This window comes from Passer domesticus, chromosome Z (genome assembly GCF_036417665.1).
Source record: "Passer domesticus isolate bPasDom1 chromosome Z, bPasDom1.hap1, whole genome shotgun sequence".
NCBI lineage: Eukaryota > Metazoa > Chordata > Aves > Passeriformes > Passeridae > Passer > Passer domesticus.
Genome location: NC_087512.1, coordinates 59,124,417 through 59,144,518, shown reverse-complemented (window position 1 = coordinate 59,144,518; position 20,102 = coordinate 59,124,417). Strand labels below are relative to the sequence as shown.

Genomic DNA, 20,102 nt, shown 5'->3' with positions numbered 1-20,102 from the left:
TCCTCATATAACAGTCTTCCCTGTCCTCTGATCACATTTGTGGCCAGCTCTGGACCCTTACCAGCCTGCCCATATCTATTTTCCCTAATGGGGACCAAAACTGAACATGGAATTCCAGCTGTAGCCCAAAAAGTGTTCTGTAGAGTGGGCTAATGACTGCTTTATATCTGCTGGGAGTGGCCTTGTTGATGCAACCCAGAAATGTTCTGGTGGATTGCCTAAGTATTCATGTATATTGAGCTTATTGACCAGCAGAATCCCCAGGTCCCTCTTCCTGGAGCTAATCCTCAGGCAGGATAGATGCCAGTGGGTGCTGCACTCCCGGATTATGTTTTCCATAGTGCAACATTTTTTTCCTGATGAATCTTCCAGCCTACCCAGGTCTTCCTGTTACAGGGTTCTCCAAAGAGTCCACTTCTTGACTTAGTTTGGTATCATCGTCAAACTTCATCAGAGTACACCTGATCTCATCACCTGCGTCACTTATGAAGATATTAAACACTGTTGGGCCCAATACTGATCCCTGAGGGACCACACTTGTGACAGGTTGCCAGTTTGAAAAGGAGCTATTTATACAGCAATAATACATTAGTTTATTTAGAAGAAGGCCAGAGAAAGCTGTATCAAAAACCTTGGAGAAATCCAGGTAGACAATGGCTTTTTCTTTTCTTATTAAACAGCCTGTATGTCAAGATTTTTCTCCTTACTTTCTCCTCATCCTGCTGAGATGGGGAATAAGAAAGAAATAGTTGGGGATTTTTAGACAGCTAAGGTCAACACACCACATATATCCGTATCAAAATAATGAACATATATCTCTTAAAGACATTGCTATGTGAAAAAATAGCAACTCAACTTTTTTTTTTCTTCTTCTTCAGATAACATGATTGATTTGTATTTTTCTATATTTTTATTTTTAAATTCAAAGGGCCTGCAACTTGATTAGGTCTTTCTTGATGAGGATGATGTGTCTAGAAACGCCTACACATAATGGTAGGACAAAGATAAATTTCCACTTAATATTATCCTTTATGACTCTTCTTGCATGCAAAGCAATGTAGTGTACTCATATGGTATGTAGCCACAATGCTCAAGGAGTACTCTAACAATTTCAGTATGATTGTTTTGGCATCCTTGATTTCCAGGCCATTTATTTTTCTCTTCACTATTTTTTTGGACTTTGTGTGTGTTACAGACAGCCAGAAGGTGGAGGACTTTGATTTACAAAAACTGGCTCCTGCCAGTCCTAAGGCATATAAAAAGCTTTGACAGGACAAACTGGATTTTAACATAGCTGGGAATTGAAAAGTCTCAGAAACACTGAAAACTGGGACTTGTCATATTCTGCTGGGCCACTTAAGTTCTCCATTGTATTGAAAGGGTCACGACGAAGAGCAAACATTCCCAGATTCCCACCTAAGCAAACAGTTTGACATAGGAACTGAATCTCACAGCAGGAAGAAAGGAAGATGGGAATAGGATACTATAGATACACATCTCCTGTGCCTGGACAGCACTGCAATATCATGTTCTAGAAGTGTTAGGGTGGATACCAACCACTGTATTATGTGCCAGCCAGCAGCACAAAACATTTGAACCACAGGAAAGGACCAGGAAGCAGGGATTAACAGAAATGTGGGGCAATCTAACATGTACTGCCCTTCTCACTCAGTACATCTTTTCCTACCGTCTGAGACAATACAGTCAGTGCCTCCCCAATAATAGTGATATTTTTTAAATACCATTCCTGAAGCTGGAAATACATCATTTATGCTCCCATTAGTGATCCACTCTACTGTAACTCGTCCATATGTTCCTATTAAACGCTCAATATTCAGGGTGATCAAGCTGTCCTGTTCCATTTCTTCAATTTGCTTAAATAAAGAACTCTGGAAAACATACAGCAGCAGAACCAAAGCATTATTTTCTTAAAAAGAGAAGTTTCTTTAGGGAACAGGATATTCAAAGGGGGGCAGAGACATTGGGCTTCAATAAATTATTCTATTATTAAGCAGATAAATGAAAGTCTATTGATTAAATTTTTATAACTTAATACTCAACAGGTCCAAATTTTATAAACACAATAATTCAAAATGTCAGACCTCTTCATCCAAAGGGAAAAAATTCAACAGTTTTTGTTAGGTTATTTTTATTACAGTATTTTATGTCCAAATCATGTGAAGCAAATAAACATATAGACTTTCAAGACAGACATATTTTTTCTGCTGTTACTTTACTAATATTCATCCTCCTCACACAAGTCCAGATAAAATGTTTCATTTCAGTGATTATTCTCCTGTGTTTTATATCTTCATTATGCATTTAGTACATATATCTGTTTACATCACTTCTACAATTTTGATAATTTATTTTAATAATTAGAATCAACAACTCCAAATAATACCTTTAGTCTGACATTTTCTCCAAAGTTTTTATTTTGTTCAGTTAGATGGGCTCATTTTGTGACATAACTATTTTAGAGGAAAAGAATCTTTACTTAATTCCCTTGATTAACCAATCAGTAGAGACTATGATGATATCATGTATGCCATCTGATAACTAATTTTTTAAGGTTGCTGCAAAATAAAACTGATAAAATAATGGGTTATTCTAAATGTAAGGGGATTAGAAAAACCCCACAACAGGGAAAGACTGGAACTAAGTTTCTGTTGCCTGTCATCTATATAACCAAGTAACAATGCTAAATGGAAGTCAAAGTCCTTCTGTCTCAGGTTGCTACGAGACTTTAGAACAAGAATCCTGTCACATGCAATTTTAGTATGTTTGTGTTCTGTTATTCAGAAATGGTATATACATATTTTAATGATTTACCTTAAAAGTTTTACCTGGGCAAATGCAATGACTCCATAGGCATTGTCATTGGGAGGAATAATTATGTTAACAAAACTATGGACACCAATCTCTGCACCTCCTTTAGGGTTTTTCAGACGCACTTTAAAACATTCTTCCTCCTCTGGCATGATGTCATCCAGGATATTGACTGCTATCACAGCTTCCACATCCCCAGGCTCAAATATCAATTCACCTGAACTAGCATACAAAAACCCACATCAAGTAAGTATAAACTGAGGATATGATTAAGAAACTTTGAAAGCACTACTGAAAATTTAAAGAGCATTTTTGATGCTGAAATTGTTGTTTATATTCCTGAGTAAGTCAACGAGGTTTAAAGGTTGTGGGATTAGTGTTGGGTTTGGTTTTCTTCTTAATTACAATAGAACATATAGTAACTGATATTTCTTATTAATGTAATGTAATTTAATTAATCCTAAATAAAAGCTTCAATATCCAGTTTAACTACGAGTCCTTTTACTACATATTTTAAAGCAAATTGTGACAAGTTGACTTTAGGTTATCCTAAGGCTACCTGTGAAAAATTCTCTTTAGTGTTAATAAACACATCCCACACAGGAGTCTATCATGGTCTCCACTGTAACAAAAAGACTACCACAGAAAAAGGAATGCAAGAGCTGGGAGAGAAACCAAAAAACCTACCTAGGTATAAAATCTGATTGGTTGGAGATAGTTGTCAGCTCATAAATCTGGGAGCTGGACTCAATGGAAAGAGCAATCAAACTCTTGCTGGAGTTCAGAGACCTTGTAGTAGTGAAAGTGATATGATCTGCATATGGTGCTTCCAGCATCAGAGAGAACTGGTTCCCTTCTGAGTTCCAAGAGTAGAGTGCTGTTGTGTCCTTGCCAGAGAGTAGGATGTGAACTACATTGAGAAAGGAAGAGAAAAAAAAGAAATATTCAGTCATATATTTAAAATTTCTTGTAATATCAGAAATGCCCATGGCAGCTCAATTTTTAAAGTATCTCTTAAAAGATACATAATATGAAAATTGAATGCATATATTTCTTCAATTCCAGTACTATAAACAAAATCTTACCTAAACCTGAAGGAGGAATGAAAACATGGATGTTTCTTACAGCAGAGACTGGAAGAGACTGAAAGTGTCTGAAGGTAGACTGCCCTGTCTCCCAGATGAAAATTTCAGAATTTACAGTTTCTACAAAAGGGAAGAATTACAAAAGCTACATTATATTGCTGCCTGTTAATTAAATCACACACTGCTGGCCATTCAAAGGCAGAGACTGGAAGCTTTTATTACAAAGTGAGACCAGTGACTGTATATTCCTTTTTACTTGCATAACTCCATAGCATGAATTCCCACTAGCTGATTTATTCCATGACATAATTTAAGGGTTCTTCTGCACACATTCACATATAAGAACACTAAAAAACAGTCAAATACAAACAACAGCAGACAACAGTCAAATGCAAAGAAACCTATGGACTGCAACATACACTTTTAAAGTCACAGGGATGCAGACATAAAACAATGTCTCAAGTGTCATACTTGTAATAAAAATATACTTTGCTGAACTTAATTCAGTAAACTTTGCTGACTTTGCTGACTTGTCAATGCTCTTTGCATATGACAAAGCTCAGAAAAGTTTAGAAAGGATCCAATTAGCAGCTAGATGAATAGAGTTATTAATTCCTATTGTTATTGGGAAAATATTCATTAATTTCATAAATATTTCAGGACATACACAATGCTTTCATTTTCTGAAGGACAAATCAGAGATTACTTCAGTAAGATGCTTTTCAGCAAATTGTCACCCACCAGTAATATTTTAAACCCCCTCTAAACTCTATCTAAACCCCTTTTATTCCTAACACCTTTGCTATCAAACAAGCCAGCACATACTTCGCAATCTCAGTGTTTGTTTTCTGCTAAATACCTTTTGCAACAATTAAATATATGTCAGATCCAGAGGTCCAGGCCTCCATGTGTTTTATTTCTTTTGCTGGTAACTGATGAAGATACCTAAACTCATTATTCAACCATTGGTACAAGAGTACATTCTGGCTGGTATTTGACAACGAAACTACTAAGTACATAATGCCTCCTCGGGAAAACAAGGCAATACTCAAAGCTTTGTAAAGTGGAAGTTGATGATGTGGCACAAATATATCTTTATTCCACTGGAAAACCTGGAAAATACAATTTGTATTTTATTATATATTTATAACAAGCACTAAGAAATAATAAATTAAGTGTTTTGATGAAAAATTGGAAAGACTTATAATTGACTAAATTCCTCATTTCTACAGTGGATCTTACATTATGGTGGAAGCACACTGATAAGCAGCTATTAGTAACTACCTTACTGAAAATGCCTCTTCTTCAGATGAAAAGGTTTATGCTCAGAAGCTATTTCTATTCCTACAGTTCTTTAACGTAATAAACTTCAAAACAGAAATGACAGTAGCAATTTAATCAAACCAAGTCTACATTACATATTAATGTAATGAGTCTTGTTACATTTAAACAAGTCTAGAATTTTATGTCTTACAAACCTATAATAGAAACGTAACTAATTTTTCAGGAATATATATTTACTTTGTTATCTATACTTCCTTCGTATTTCAAACTGAAAACTAATAAAACTACCTACATCAAAGCCATGAAGACAAGTGTGTTCTAACCTGGATGGAACTGTAACTGGTGGCATCACTCACAAAAACCAAATAGTATTCCTCATCCACAGCAAAATGTTTGACAAGTGTGGTATCCAAAATAGAGAGGGTCTGTAGCTACAAGGAAAATATGGCAAAAATGGTATTTGGAAGTCAGTTCAAGTTTATACGTATGCACACATATTTTTTAAAAACTGTAAACATGTAAAACATATATAAAATAATGTATAATAATTGTCATAGATGTAATTTTATAGTTTTAAAAATATATATCATCTCATTTTACAAAATTAATATTAGTTATCATACATTTTCAGCAATGCTCTATGACTTCATTACTCCATAATTTCTTCCTTCACTTCAAAGATCATTTTATCTCACCCTCTAAATATGACTACAAAAAACACTGGACAACAAGCTGTAATAACTGTCATGGTTTAGGAATGGTATTTCTCAATTTCATGTTCCCACTGAAACACTCCAAACCATGCTGCCTCTTCCCTTCCTCCCTGCAGTGGGATGGAGAGGAGAATTGGAAGCGCAAAAGATGAAGATCACAGGTTGAGATAAGGACAATTTACTGCAAACAGCAATGTCTGATGTTGTGATGAGAAAATTAACAGTAAAAACAACAAAAATAGCAGAGGGTTTAAGAGAGGCAAAGATTAACATGTGAAAATGCTCATTACGCACAACCTGTCAATACATGAACTGCACTCACAGTACCCCAAACCCCAGGAGGGCCTCTTTCCCCCATCCCCAGAAAATGACATCAGGTGGTACAGAATAACCTCTGGGCTCCAGCCATACCCCCTCCCGGCTACTGCAATATTAACCCTGCCCTGGCCTAAACCAGGACAATAATTTACATCATTGACTCATGCAGATTGTTCAGTTGCCAAACTATCTGAGAACAGAGCTCTTTTCCCCAAAACACGGTGGAACAGAAGGGCCTCACAAAGTCCTTTCTAACACCAATATTTAATGAATCTGTAAGTAACACAGATTTACCTTCAATAGCTTGCGTCCAGGCATGAATGCATATACACTGTTGTTGGAAGCTTCCTGACTGCTTCCTCCATGAGTAATCACAAGGTAGGGAGAGGCATGGATTTGGAAAGACACACAGCTTTTAGGATTCCACATACTGAAATTCTGAGAGAGGAACAAAAATGTAGAACTGAAATGCCAAGGTTTTACTAAGCAGCATGGTTGGTGTCTATAAGCAAGCATTTACCTTGATGGCAACAAAAACTCCTTTCCACTGGTAGAGAGTCGAAAAGACAGCTGGAGGTGAACGCAACAGCACACCATATAGGTTTTTTTCCAATGCAAAGAAACACCAGCCAGCTGCTGACTCTTCCACAAAGCTTTGCACGACAGACAGAACACTAATACTATCCCCTGCAATACAGTATAAGAAAAAAGTATTTATCTTTATGGTCTTTTAAAACATCATTTTCATTATTTATTTGTGAAAACCAAACCTAGTAACAGAAATCACAGAATATTCTGAGTTGAAATGGACCAACAAAGATTATCAAGTCCAGCTCTTAAGTGAATGACTCATACAATGGTCAAACTCACAACCTTGAAATTTTTGACCATGCCATAAATGCCTAATCTATATTCTGAGTTGTTTCTAAATAGTTGGTATAACTGCATGTAAATGCATGGAAATGGTATAGCACTGAGGTTGTACTGAGAGTTAAATAATTAATTAATTTCTTAGATATTACTATTACATATGGAAGATGCATTAGACAATTTGAGTGTGATTCAGAGTGACTCAGTTTGGAATTTAGGTAGTTAGAAAATTAACTAGATAAGAAGGAATAAAATAATGACAAAGAAACTAAAAATGCGTTTATCCTCATTCTCTCTCTCATCACAAGCAGCAGTCATGGCAATAAGATTCTTAAACTGCCTAGTCATTCAACACTTACAGACAATAGTGTCTTTTATATTATTTAGAAAAATCCAGAATTACAAGCAGTGAAGAACAGATTTATAAATCAAATGTCTTGTGAAAATATATAAGCAACAGGAAGACCAATACAGATTGTTGAAACTATGGCAGCACTGGCTGATGACAAGCTGACTCTTATGCAGCCAAGATCTTTTATCTAATGAATTTGGATATCACAGGAATATTTTAAGTGAATTTTCACTCCAAAGTTGTATCTCCTGTATGTTTGGGTACTCTGTAACTACCTTCACTCTGAAAATAGCAACAGATGCTCTTGATAAAGTGAACCTACTGATGCCAAACGCAGTATCCGACAATGTCTCCCACTCAACACTCACAGATGCGTTGAGCCCATTACTCCGTGAAACTTTCAAATAAACTGTAGTGTTCGCTTCTTCAACTGTGAAGATATTTGTCCTAAAATTGAGAATTGTGAAAATGAATTTTAAGAAGCATTATTTTTATAGTATAAAAATAGGAATTTTACACTTTCAGCACAGAATATGCAATAAAAAGAAAATACTGGGTTTGCTCTGAGAAGGACAAATATTAATTAAGGTTGCCCAATGTTTCTTCACACAAGACTTCAACAAAATCATGGGAAATTCAACATAATCTTAAACCAGCCTGAAATCTGACACACAACTATATGGGTAAAGCTGAATGATTTCTGAAAACATTCCATATCAGAGACTAGTATAGTCATAGAATGGCGGGATTGAAAAGAACCTTAAAGATCACCTTGTTCTAGCCCTCCTGCCATAAGCAGGGACATCCTCAGGTTGCTCAGAGCTCCATTGAACCTGACCTTGAATACCCACAGAGATGTGGCATCCACAGCTTCTCTTGCCAGTGCCTCACCACCCTCACGGTAAAGAATTTCTTCCTGATATTTAATCGAAACCTACTGTCTCTCAGTTTTAAGCCGTTCCCTCTTGTCACTACATGCCCTTGCCAAAAGTCCCTCTCCAACTTTCAGATAGCCTTCCTTTAGGTACTGGAATGTCGCACCTGGGTCAGCCCAAAGCCACCTCTTCTCCAGGCTGAACAATCCCAATTCTCTCAGCATTTCCTCAGAGCAGGTGCTCCATCCCTCTGACGAACTGAGTGGCCTCCTCTGGTCTTGCTCCAACAGCTCCATGTCTTTCCTGTGCTGAGGACCCCAGAGCTGGAGGCAGCTCTGCAGGTGGGGTCTCACCAAAGCAGGGCAGAGGGTCTGAACCCCCTCCCTCCAAAGCTGCCCACAGGGCTTTGGATGCAGCCCAGGATGAATTTGGCTTTCTGGGCTGCAAGCGCCCATGGCTGGCTCATGTCCAGCCCCTCACCAGCATCCCCATGTCCTTTGGGGCAGGGCAGCTCTCGATCTGTTCATCCCCCAGCCTGCACTGGGGATTGCTCTGACCCAGGTGCAGCACTCTGCACTTGGTCTTGTTAAACCTCATAAGATTCCCAAGGGCCACTTCTTGAGCTTGTCCAAGTAAGATTGGCTGATTTGGTTCTGAGAAAACAGCCCTGAGTGAAGGTGTATCTTGTACAAGCTCAAATAAATAGGTCAATTAGAAAATTTCTGATTCCTGGGATACTGGTTTATGGTTGGAATTTGTAATATTGATTACTATTAGTGAAATGTTTGGGGACTAATGAAGTACTGTTTCAAGAAAAAAGGCACAGAGAAATCAACCTTTCTATGGTGAATAGTCCATTTTAAGTGTTTTTCTGCTCTTCTGTATAGCAGTAATGGTATTTGACAAATAGTGTAATTTTTAAAATCATAAATTTGACAATTGGATTCCTAAATTTTTTTTAAAGGGAAATCATCTCTATGAATATGAAAAAACTCCCTTTTAATTGAATCAGGGTTTAGTACCTATTTGCAAGTGTGTAGATGCTGAAAAGCCCCAGTGGAGCCTGGTTCTGTAATATTGTAATCATAGTTTGCACTCTGGTGCCTAGTCTGGCTCCTCCAGTTGGATTGAACAGGGTGACAATAAAGTGCTCATCCAATTCTGGTTCTTCATCCAGGATTGCAGAAATACGCAGTGTCTGACAAGAAAGAAACAAGCATAGAAAGCTACTGAGACTTGACAGCTAACAATGACAATGTTATTCAAGACATGCTGCAGTTTCTGTTCTCTCTCTGTACATCTCTGGACAGCAGGGCAGCACAACAGCAGCTCTTGAACTGGAGAAAGCAGGAGTAAAGCATGGATAGTTCAGGCTGCTGTTCTAAAGTAATCCCTCTATTGACCTACATTAATGCAACACTAGCACGAGGATACCCACATTCTTTTTATTCTTCCCTTCCTTTCTTTACTCTTATCATAAGATTCTCTGAAATGTAACAGGTTTTGATCCTTTTTTTATACTTTTGTTTTGTACTTATTCCACACATTCCTTGGTAACACAGTCCCCATACAGCTACCTTATCACAGCTCCGTCAAGTTTACTTTACTTTACTTTAGTTGTCAACTGAACTATCTCATGGGCAACAGAATAGTTACACTTCTGGTACTGGGAACAAAGAAGGAAAAAAGGCAATAGAGAAATATTTGAAATACTCTCTTCTTGATGTTTTATTCCTTCTACTGCACCATGGTGGATAAGAATAGGATCGTCTCAAGATGGTCTCAAATCAGCAGAGAACTGTCTAGAAAGAAATAGGTGTTACCACTGTCATCCTCTCAATTACCCAGAGAGGTGAAAGTTACAGTAGTACATGTAGTTTTGCCTCAGAAAAAGTATTTAGTAATGACAGATCTGGAATTAAAATAGGGCTTACAACATTTTAGATCTCTGTTTAGTTCTTCAATAAACCATATTTAAAGACTGTATTGAAAAATATTTTACCCCCTACTTCTCACAGATCTGCTAAACTGGCCATCACTGAGGTGTCAAATGCATTTTAGGTTCAGAAACTGAAAACCTGTGTTTCAAGAAAGGTTTGTCCCAGATCCTAATCCCCTAACCATAATATATTAACCTGTTATTGCACACTTAAGATAGTTCATTTTCTAGCTGAAATTCTTGTGGGGACAGTACAGAAGCAGTGGGATTAATACTGGCAGAAAAATTATTTTCAATTTCTAAAACTCTGAAAGCTGTTCACCTTTTGCCTTTGCTGCAGCAAAGGCAAAAGGTGAACAGTTCAGGCCACATAAAGGAATAGTGTTTTTAATTCTACCATAATTATTTACAGTAGAAAATTATGACTGCATGTCAAAGTTTATCTTACAGCTACATGCTGAACACATACAAATAAATGGTCCCACACACATCATACTATATACCCCTTACATTGTTTCCAGTTGATCTGAACTGTTACAAAGAGAGAAATATCTACAGAAAAGTATATTCAATTTTTCTGCACTCCCACAGCTCAGTTTATTCTGAGAATTAAGGAAAACATAAGAAAAAAATTAATACATGAAAAAACACAAACATTGCTGAAATGTTTCAAATAATTTTTAAAAAAGCCTTCTTCACTTCTTGCGTTACAACTACCATATTACCTTAAATCTGACTCCCTCCTCCAGCACAATGTATCCTTGAGAAGGGGCCAAATCCACAGATGGATCTGAAGAATTAACTTCACTTACAAGATACTGAACAGACACTGTTCCAAATATTCCCTGAGGAGGTTCTCTAATAATATTTAATACTGCAACACTTTCCATCAGATGGAGAGCTGTTTGCTCTCTTAGGAAGAAGTGATCACTGTTATTGAATGACAAAATTCCATGTCCATCATCATTGGCAAATATAGTAATTGTGGCTTTTGAAAAATAAATAATAGAAATATGCTTTAATTAAAATAGTAAAATATAATTGTACACATACACAAATAAATAAATAAATATATACGCAAATCCATTATTTATATAATGTAATTATATTATTGCTTTTATGTCCCTGACTACTTAACAGAATATGTAAGTATTTTGCTTTATCTTGGAAGGTTTCTAGAAAGGAAGAATCTAGACAATCTTGTTAAAACATCCAGCTTTTGCATTTTCTGATTCCTTATTTTACATATTATTTTGTTAGCTTTACATTTTTCACAGCAATGTTTAAGAAATTCCAAATGAGATTATTAATTTACCATAGGAGTACACTGGTGTTTTCTAAAACATGATTATTCAGAAGAATTAAATTAAAGTGACTGAGATACAATTCTGAAGAATGAGAACATCAAAACTAAGTTTTACCTGTTGTGTTCTCCCCTAATTCCAGGCCAAATGATGGATTCGTTAGAATTAACTGGAACTTCTCAACACCTTCAGGAATATCATCATCACAAATCACAACAACAACAGATTTAGTCCTTTCTCCATCAGCAAAAAAAAGAGTCTAGCATTGAAACACAGAAAGCATTGAATATTCAATAGCTGATAATGCATACAGAAATTTTAAACTAAGATTAAGCAGAATTGCCTTCAATAAGGAGGAAAGAAGAGGCAGGAAGAGTAATTTCTATGTCTCTTATAAATTGACTGAAAAAGAAGCAAAATAGTAAAATAGTTTAGCACATTGTAGAGTGACGACAAACAAGAGCAATTCACTTTTAAAGTTCTTTTACAAAAAATATTAAAACTTACACGAAATCTTATATTCTCTTGTCTAAGCAAAACTGTACTTGAAATAGATGTTTCAAAGTTTAAAATGTGTCTTATATTTAAGAATGCTTCAGTATTAAATAAGGAAGAAAGAGTAAAATAAGATGACTAAATCTATCTCTATTCAGATGATCAGAGCAACTGAAAAAAGTTGAGAAATCTAGCTGCACTAATGACCATTCTGCAGAATAAATAAGATGATGTGCATTTGAGGCAGTTGAATAAATGAAAACTATTAGATTTAAAATTTTCTTCTTACCCTTGAGACCACATTAAAATCCAAACCCAGCTGTGCCTCCAAATTTTGGGCATAAAAAAACACAGACACGTTTCCATATGATCCTTTGTTTCGGTATGCCATTATTGTCAGATTCCCGTGAGTTTCATTAACTTCAAAACTAAAACAAAAAACCAAGACAAATTCTCAGTGCTCACTGAGCACGTTTTTTAATAAGATGGTAGATAATTGTTATATTTTAATTTTAAATCATTCCCTCTACCTTTTAAGAAAAAGTCACTACTACAACAAAGCATCATTACCACTTGTCTAATGCAACCATTATACCTTTTCTTTTTCTTATCAAAATGGAATTGAACTAGATTAAGCCTGTCTATGAGCATGGATTCCTTTTTCCTAGCTCCTGGGAATCAGAGATAAAGATCTAGGAGATGTCAATGTGCATGCTTACACAGATGCTGAGCTGAGGCACTGGATGGAGGCTTGAGGGAGTGATGGAAATCCACAATACCAAAGGACAATAGTAAAAATAAATACATGGTAGCATGAGATTTCTGAGTAAATGTTGCTTTCTAGTCTGGGCATTATCTTTCAGTTCCACTGAACTGAGTAATATGTAATACAGCTCAATGATCTGTTTCTATTATTAATAGGAGTTTTACTGTTAACTGAAAATGGAAATAGTTGGACAACACTAATCATTAACTCCCACAGGGAGTTCCTCAAGCTGACAAGACTTACTTGGTACTTTCCCATTCAACTACTCCGCTTACTCCATCATTAGCGTCGATAATAATTTGAGAAGCTAAACCTTCCACACCTAAAAGAGAAAACAGAAAACAAGTATGTCAGAACAATAGAGTTCATTTTCATTATTCTGAAGAATAACAGAAGCATTTCTTTATATCTTTACTAATTTCGTAGAAGAAAAACATAATTTTCCATTTCCAAAATGTGGAGGAGAAAATTAAGTGAACCAGATACTTGGAAAGCTTGAAGAAAATCTGTTCTTACTAGCTTTCTATTAGAACTGCAACACAGGGCCTTGAATACCACCCTTACATTTTATGTATGTAAAAAAGAAAAAAGAAAAGAAAAAAACTGAAGAAAACTCATAGAACAGAAAAAGTAGAAAATGACAAAAGCAAGATTCATCAAGTCTTAATTCACTGGTTTTTTTTCTTATGATGTTATTTAGTGTTTTACAGACAGTGCCATTCTGAATATTGGAGGGAAAATGAGTAAAAAAGAATAATAAAAGATCCAGTATATCATCTCATATTAATGTTTCAGTGCTGATAATAAATCTTAATGGCACACACCACAGATTCTGCTATAAAGAAACAATTATTAATTTTCTTTTAGTTAATGTATTGCAAGGTTCTATTATTACATAAAACCATATTATATTCACAGTAACTTCGCAAGATTATTGGATTGGATGTATTTCTCTGTGAAAATACTGAATAATAAATTAATGCCAGCAATTTCCACTGATTTCATAGCCCAGAACTTGGCAGTCAGAACTTGATTCTTCTGAGAAAATAATGCCTGATTTTGTTTAAACAGCATCACATGAATACCTCAATTTTCATCAGTTTAATTTTAATAAAAATTGTAAAGAAATGAAAACTGACAATTTCTACAAAACAAATTAACTTCACTAAATCTCTAGTAAATATACTATTTTAGATCCATCAGAGGTATTTCTATTAAATGAGATAAAACTTAATAAAAGATCACTGCCTTGAATCCAAAACTGACGCTATGAGATAGTGATGAACATGAACAGCAGCTGTAAGACCTCCACATGGACAGCAGAAAGGTTTAGAAACCCATAGGGATTACTGTGCATGTAGACTCTTCAAATTCCTAACTGGTGTTTTTCCTTATGTCACATAGTCTGACCAATTCATTCAAGATCTATAATACTTCGGTTTCAACATCAGACCTCTTATTTCATATCTGGCATCTTTCCTCTCTCCTGATGACCTCCTGCCATTTTACCCTATCTTAATTCTTTCTTCCATCCATTACGTTTATTCATTTTTCTTTCATCATTCTCAAGGATCAAACATTTTCCCTTTTCTTAATTCCTTGCACTTTTGTACTAGAGTTGGGCTTTTTCTTCCACCTGTTCTAGATGATGGGATGGAGCAAGAGCAGCATGAAGAAAAGAGAACTGTCCTTTATGTTTCCTGCTTCTGCTCCATATCCATGAAGTCTCAGATCAGAAATAAAGGTCACTTAAATTCTATTTGTTTAACTGTATGTCACAGACATCCCAGACCTACACCACATATTAAATGCACATGGCTAAGACAGGGACAGCATTTATGATATATTCCAGATGGATACGATTAACTGCACATCAGTATCACGTGCAGGATTCCCGTCACTTTTGATATTAGACACCTAGAATTATATTAAAGATTTTCTACGGGGTACGGGATTGTTAAATTGTAAACAAATGCACTGCACCAACAAGGATTTGAATTCTCAGTCATAACAAAGAAATACACAGAAAGGGAAAAGAAGATTAGAAAATAGTCTGATAAAAGAATTAATTGCAACATTTTATAATGAGGACAAAACTTTGCCTCATTGATTAAAACTATTATCTGATCATCCTAAGTACATCAGAGTCAAATGGTCATACTCAGACTGCTAATCACATATGGCAGAAGTTAAGATTATACCACACTCAGCACAATTTAAATCAGGAAATCCTTTATACTTTAATGTTACTCTTTCTATGATTTAAATGTTAAACTCAACTAATCACAGCTCAGTGTCTATACAGCAGCAATCAGTCTTGCAAGTTACCTTTCAGTCTGTAACGAATAAATTCTGTCATTTCAATACGCATGCAAAGAAAGGGAAAAAGAGTCATAGAAGATGTTAGAAATAATCACATAATTAGTCAATGTTGTCACAGGATACCCCAACTGTCTTAAAAGCCAATGGCAGCTGTGCTACTGAGTTCAGCAGCAGAATGAGCAACTCGGTCAGTAAGGAATTAAGGAAGTTCTGTGGAAGAGTAGGAACACAATAGATCATGACTCCTAAAAGTAAATCTGATAAAAAGTAATAAAAAGATACTTTTGAAAGACTGACCAAAGGAACTACTTGAAGGAATTCTTTGCACATATTTGTTTCTGTCATTTACTTGGAAATAAAAATCACATTCACACATTGCCAACATAAATTTTGAGATAACTGTGTTCTCCAACTGGTAATTACTAAATAACTCTCTGTGAAAATTGTCTTATAATTTTTACAAGGCTTTAAAAAGTAATAAGCCAGTGTAAAAATTACTATGTTTGATATTCTACAATAATTTTTGCAGAATACCCTGTCTCATTTTGGCTTATTGGGGAAGCAACAAGCGCAATAATGATATGCCAGAGTAATATGATGTGCATTCAACTGATAAAAAAATAAAATTAATCATAATTGCTTGTAAGTTGTTTTACCCAGCCTAGGTGGGGAGGAAGTTGAATGGTTCATTATAAGTTCCACTGAAGTTAAATTAACCAAGAAGAATTCTTGCACTTCTGGTACATCATCCTACAAAACACAAATCCAGTATATTCTCTTTTCATTTTCTTTAAGAAACAATCACAGAATTTGTCAAAAAGCAACACACTAGAAGTCTCTAACCTTATAGCAATATTAGAATTAATTTATGCTTCCATTTTCCTAGAACATTTTTACATAAAATGTTAGTTACGAAGCACAACATTACATTTAATGGAAAAGACTGCGGTGACACTGAACTAAATGCAAATAGATTTCTGCTCAATTCTGAAGGCACAAAGAGCAACTACTGATAAAGCAATGAATGACACTGATCTGAATACCAGAAAATAAAGACTCAATGAGAGAGTCAAATTTCACTTAAGTATAAGTAGCACTGTCTTCTGTTTTTATTTGTCCTTCTGTGATTTTATCAGTAAGGTCCAAAGCAGTCTTTCTAAATTACCATAAAATTGATAGCTTCAAATACTACAGCATGCAAGATTCAGGTTCCACAATATTCCTTTTGATTGTCATATCAATAAGTATAGAGTGAAAGGATATAGCATTTACCTCTAGAATAGTAACATTTATGGCAGCTGACGTTTCTCCTTCTTTCAAAATCACTGAGTCAGAAACAGTTACATAATCAGCTCCTGGTTCAGCCAAGATCCCCTCTGTCTGATTACTTAGGGAGACCAGTCCTGGAACTGTGGCATATGTAATATTGATAGCACCTGTTTAAAAGGTGACAAACTTTTTTCATTTTTTTTTTTCACTTTTTTTCTATTCTTATGTAATGTTCACTAGAATAGACAAAGAAAAGAGACCAAATGCACACTGAAAAAAGGGAAAGCCTAACTACAAACCACAGGATTAAAACACTAATAATTTGTCCAAGATCACAGGACTCAGAAAGCAGTAGAACCCAATGTATTCATATATTTGAGGTGCTGTGAACTGCAAGTATTATATTACATACCTGGGACATCTAATGTATTATTAATACCAGGTTTGGTGTCAAGGGAAGTAGAGTGTTTCAGGAATGACCGATGCCTAAGAAAGGCTCTAAGGAAAGTCCTAAATTTAGTTTCCTTCCCAGACAGACTGACATAAATGTTTACAGAGAATAAAAATTTCAGGACATACTGATAAATTTTACTAGAGGGAAAGCTAGACTTTTTTTTTTTAATTGCAAAGCCAATCTCACAAATCTGCCATAGTAAGTCAAATTGCAAATTTAAAGAGAGTGATCCTGGAGATAAAATGACAAATGAAATTCGAAGTTATCTGTATGAAATAAAACGTAAGGTATAAAACAATCTTCATTTTAATAACTACAGATGGAATTCAATTGAGACATTTTACATTTACAACAGGAACTTAGAATACATTAATATTTTCCTAAGCAGTGTTCGAAAGGTAATTTACATACTGATTGACATTAAAAAAGAAATGGGAAAACAAAGAAATTACATTTAAATTCCTCTACAAATCTGTAGTGTGCCCAGATCTTGAATGTTTGTTTCAACTGATCACTTCACCTCAAAACAGAGAAAAAAAACAAAAGAGAGATTTTAACAGAGGTCTAAATATAGCCTAAAAATGTTAATAGAAAATGATTATGCATGTTACCTCTCAATGGAAGTCAAACTACTCAGGGAAAAAAAAAAAAACAAAAAAAATATTTTGGCACACAGTGCATTAGTTAGTACTACTTAATCTGATTTTAAAAGGAAAATTGAATTAAAAAGAAATACAGAATTCTTAGGAGAGCCATAAACTGAATTCAGAGGCATCAATGCAATTTTTAACATGGGATACTCCTAAACTGTCAGATTCTGAAAGTTTATAGAGGGGATGTTGTGGAAATTATAATTCCATACAAATTCCTTTTCCCTTTTTTTTTTTTTTTTTTTAATTTTTTCTGGACAGACAGTTCAAGACAGATTTGCTGGACATAAAAGTATAACCCAACAGCCAACTAGCTATGTCATAGCTCCCAGATCCCTTGCTGGGAATTAAAGGCAATGGTTTCATTTCATTTTTAGTTAAAACTTAGTTTTCAAGGCAGTAAAGAGCCTAGAAGTTCTGAAAGCATCAATTGTATCCAAAATTTTCCAGAATTTCTAGCCTCTCTGTCATGGCTTTCATTTGTGTAATGATTTTGAAAACAAAATTTAATTTTTCTTGGAGATGTTATACAAACCTAAAGATCCAAATTCTCTGTTAATAAAAAGTTGAACTGTTTTGTTTTCCTCTGCAAGTAAAACTACCCTGGATGGAGAAGCAAAATTCAGTACTCCATGTGGTTCATCACTAGCTTCTACCGTCAGAACGGCTTCATAGCCTTGACTATCCAAAACAGCAGCACCAGAAGGCGAAACACCTGCAAAAAGAATCAATGGACTACAGTTAATTGTGTTAGGTAAATCAAGTTTTGTCTTACATTACTGCTTTTTCTATGTACAAATGACAGTCAGTAATACTGCAAATGAAATCAAACAAAACACATTACATGCTCACTGAATTTTACAGATTGTGTGGAATGTATATGTAATTGCATTCTTTAACAAGCACAAGAGCAAAGAAAATATGGCAAGTTGGCAAGGCACCTATCAGCAACACCACCCATGTCAAGTTAGTTTAGTGTTTAGACACTAATTCCAGTTTAACAAAGGATATTCAAGAAGGAATGTGGTCTCATGCTTCTTTTCCCATTATAATTTCAATGAAGGAATAAAATATTCTGACCTCGTCTAATTCAGAGACAGATCAGAGAGACAGATTTTTTAAATTAAATTTAAAAATTAATTTAATTAATTAAATAATTTAAAAAATTTAAAAATTAAATAAATAAAAAATTAAAGATTGTTTAAAAAGATTATATCAATTTATTTTATGATGACGGTACCATATGTATACAAAAACACACAGACGCATCAAGCCTGTTTCAATAAAATATGAACAAATTTTGCATCGTTTGCAACATTTTCAATATTTACAGTCCTAATGATTTAATGAAATGGTTTAATATACACAAAGCTACTACACTACTAAATAGCAATTTTAGATATAGCACATATAGCCGTCTGTAGTTCTGCATTACCTTCTGTTTTGATGTTGTATAGGATGATCCGGTATTCTTCTTTTTCTTCTGGAATATGGTCATCCAGCAAGTGGACATATAATGTTGTATTCAATATTCCCTATAAATGTTATTGATAAACTGATTAGTCATTAGTGTACAGAGCACAAGTAATACCACTCTATCATATGTATTTTGAGCAATACTTTTAAGAAATGTCAAGTTAAATACTGAAAACTACAAACTCCCGGCTGTTTAATCATATCAAGATAAGGAAGATTGCTTTAAAAGCATACTTGTTCTGTCAGCTCACTTCAAATTACAATATTCTCTTGTAGCCATATAGATTTTCTTATGGACTCACCTCAGGAAAAATGAGAATTCCAGAACAGTATTCAAAATTTTGTTCTACGTTATGTCCAACTATCTTCCACTCAACAGTAACATTTCCCAGTCCTGGGGCAGTTCTTACAACATGGAATTGCAGTTGTTCTCCTAGGAATAAAGGACAAAATGCAATACTTTGGGGTTTCTTCTTCTACAATTCAACTATTAAAATGAAAACAAAAAAAAATAATCACAGTTTAAGCATTTTTTATGTAAAACCTTAATATTTTTAATAGTGAGCTTCCCAGTAGTTACGTACTACTTTTTTTTTTTTTAATATTGAAACAAAACCCTCACAAATTTGAACTCTTTCTCATGGGTTTTTATGAATTTAGTTCGTTCCCAGAAAGAACTATCAAAATATAAAGGAACCTGGTATATATGTATAACTACTATCAAAACACACACAAAGCAAAGAGCAGTATCTGTTTGTGAACTACACACAAAATAAATCCTCTACACACAGTTCTTACACAGTTTTCTAAGCAGCTAACTGGCAAGAAACAGAAATGTTCCTAATGTCTGCAGAGTCTTGTGACTACAAATAGTGCATGTAGAAAAATGCTTGCAGTTACCTGCAAGGTCCATTTATGTGAGTTTTGAATTTACAAATGTTAAGTTTGTACAAAAGTTTCTGGATGTTAGAAACATCCAGGAAAAAAAAAGCCAATTCTAAATATTAAAAGGACAGTAATTTTGATATTTTAAAATTAATTTTTAATAATTTATTATAATTTCATAGATAGTAAGTATCAAATGAAAACATGCATTGGTAT

The 20,102-nt window shown here is 34.8% G+C and overlaps 1 protein-coding gene and 1 long non-coding RNA gene across 5 annotated transcripts in view; one reads left to right on the top strand and one right to left on the bottom strand.

Moving 5' to 3' along the window:
• Positions 1–20,102, bottom strand: part of ADGRV1 (adhesion G protein-coupled receptor V1) — a 283,830-nt gene that overhangs the window by 182,519 nt on the left and 81,209 nt on the right. For all 4 annotated transcript variants that reach the window (XM_064402834.1, XM_064402835.1, XM_064402836.1 and 1 more), the window contains 19 exons: positions 19,304–19,434; positions 18,961–19,060; positions 18,061–18,240; positions 16,425–16,588; positions 15,809–15,902; positions 13,074–13,152; positions 12,354–12,492; positions 11,687–11,828; positions 10,991–11,253; positions 9,349–9,524; positions 7,774–7,898; positions 6,750–6,916; positions 6,524–6,667; positions 5,522–5,629; positions 4,774–5,026; positions 3,915–4,034; positions 3,517–3,739; positions 2,847–3,051; positions 1,743–1,889 (listed from right to left, as the gene is read on the bottom strand). In XM_064402834.1, coding sequence (XP_064258904.1) covers positions 1,743–1,889; positions 2,847–3,051; positions 3,517–3,739; positions 3,915–4,034; positions 4,774–5,026; positions 5,522–5,629; positions 6,524–6,667; positions 6,750–6,916; positions 7,774–7,898; positions 9,349–9,524; positions 10,991–11,253; positions 11,687–11,828; positions 12,354–12,492; positions 13,074–13,152; positions 15,809–15,902; positions 16,425–16,588; positions 18,061–18,240; positions 18,961–19,060; positions 19,304–19,434 — 2,960 coding nt within the window. The remainder of the gene's footprint in view (positions 1–1,742; positions 1,890–2,846; positions 3,052–3,516; positions 3,740–3,914; positions 4,035–4,773; positions 5,027–5,521; positions 5,630–6,523; positions 6,668–6,749; positions 6,917–7,773; positions 7,899–9,348; positions 9,525–10,990; positions 11,254–11,686; positions 11,829–12,353; positions 12,493–13,073; positions 13,153–15,808; positions 15,903–16,424; positions 16,589–18,060; positions 18,241–18,960; positions 19,061–19,303; positions 19,435–20,102) is intronic.
• On the top strand, positions 928–4,098 carry LOC135289341 (uncharacterized). Its single transcript, XR_010352114.1, has 3 exons — positions 928–993; positions 2,939–3,075; positions 3,895–4,098. It is a non-coding gene; the product is annotated as an uncharacterized LOC135289341 (long non-coding RNA).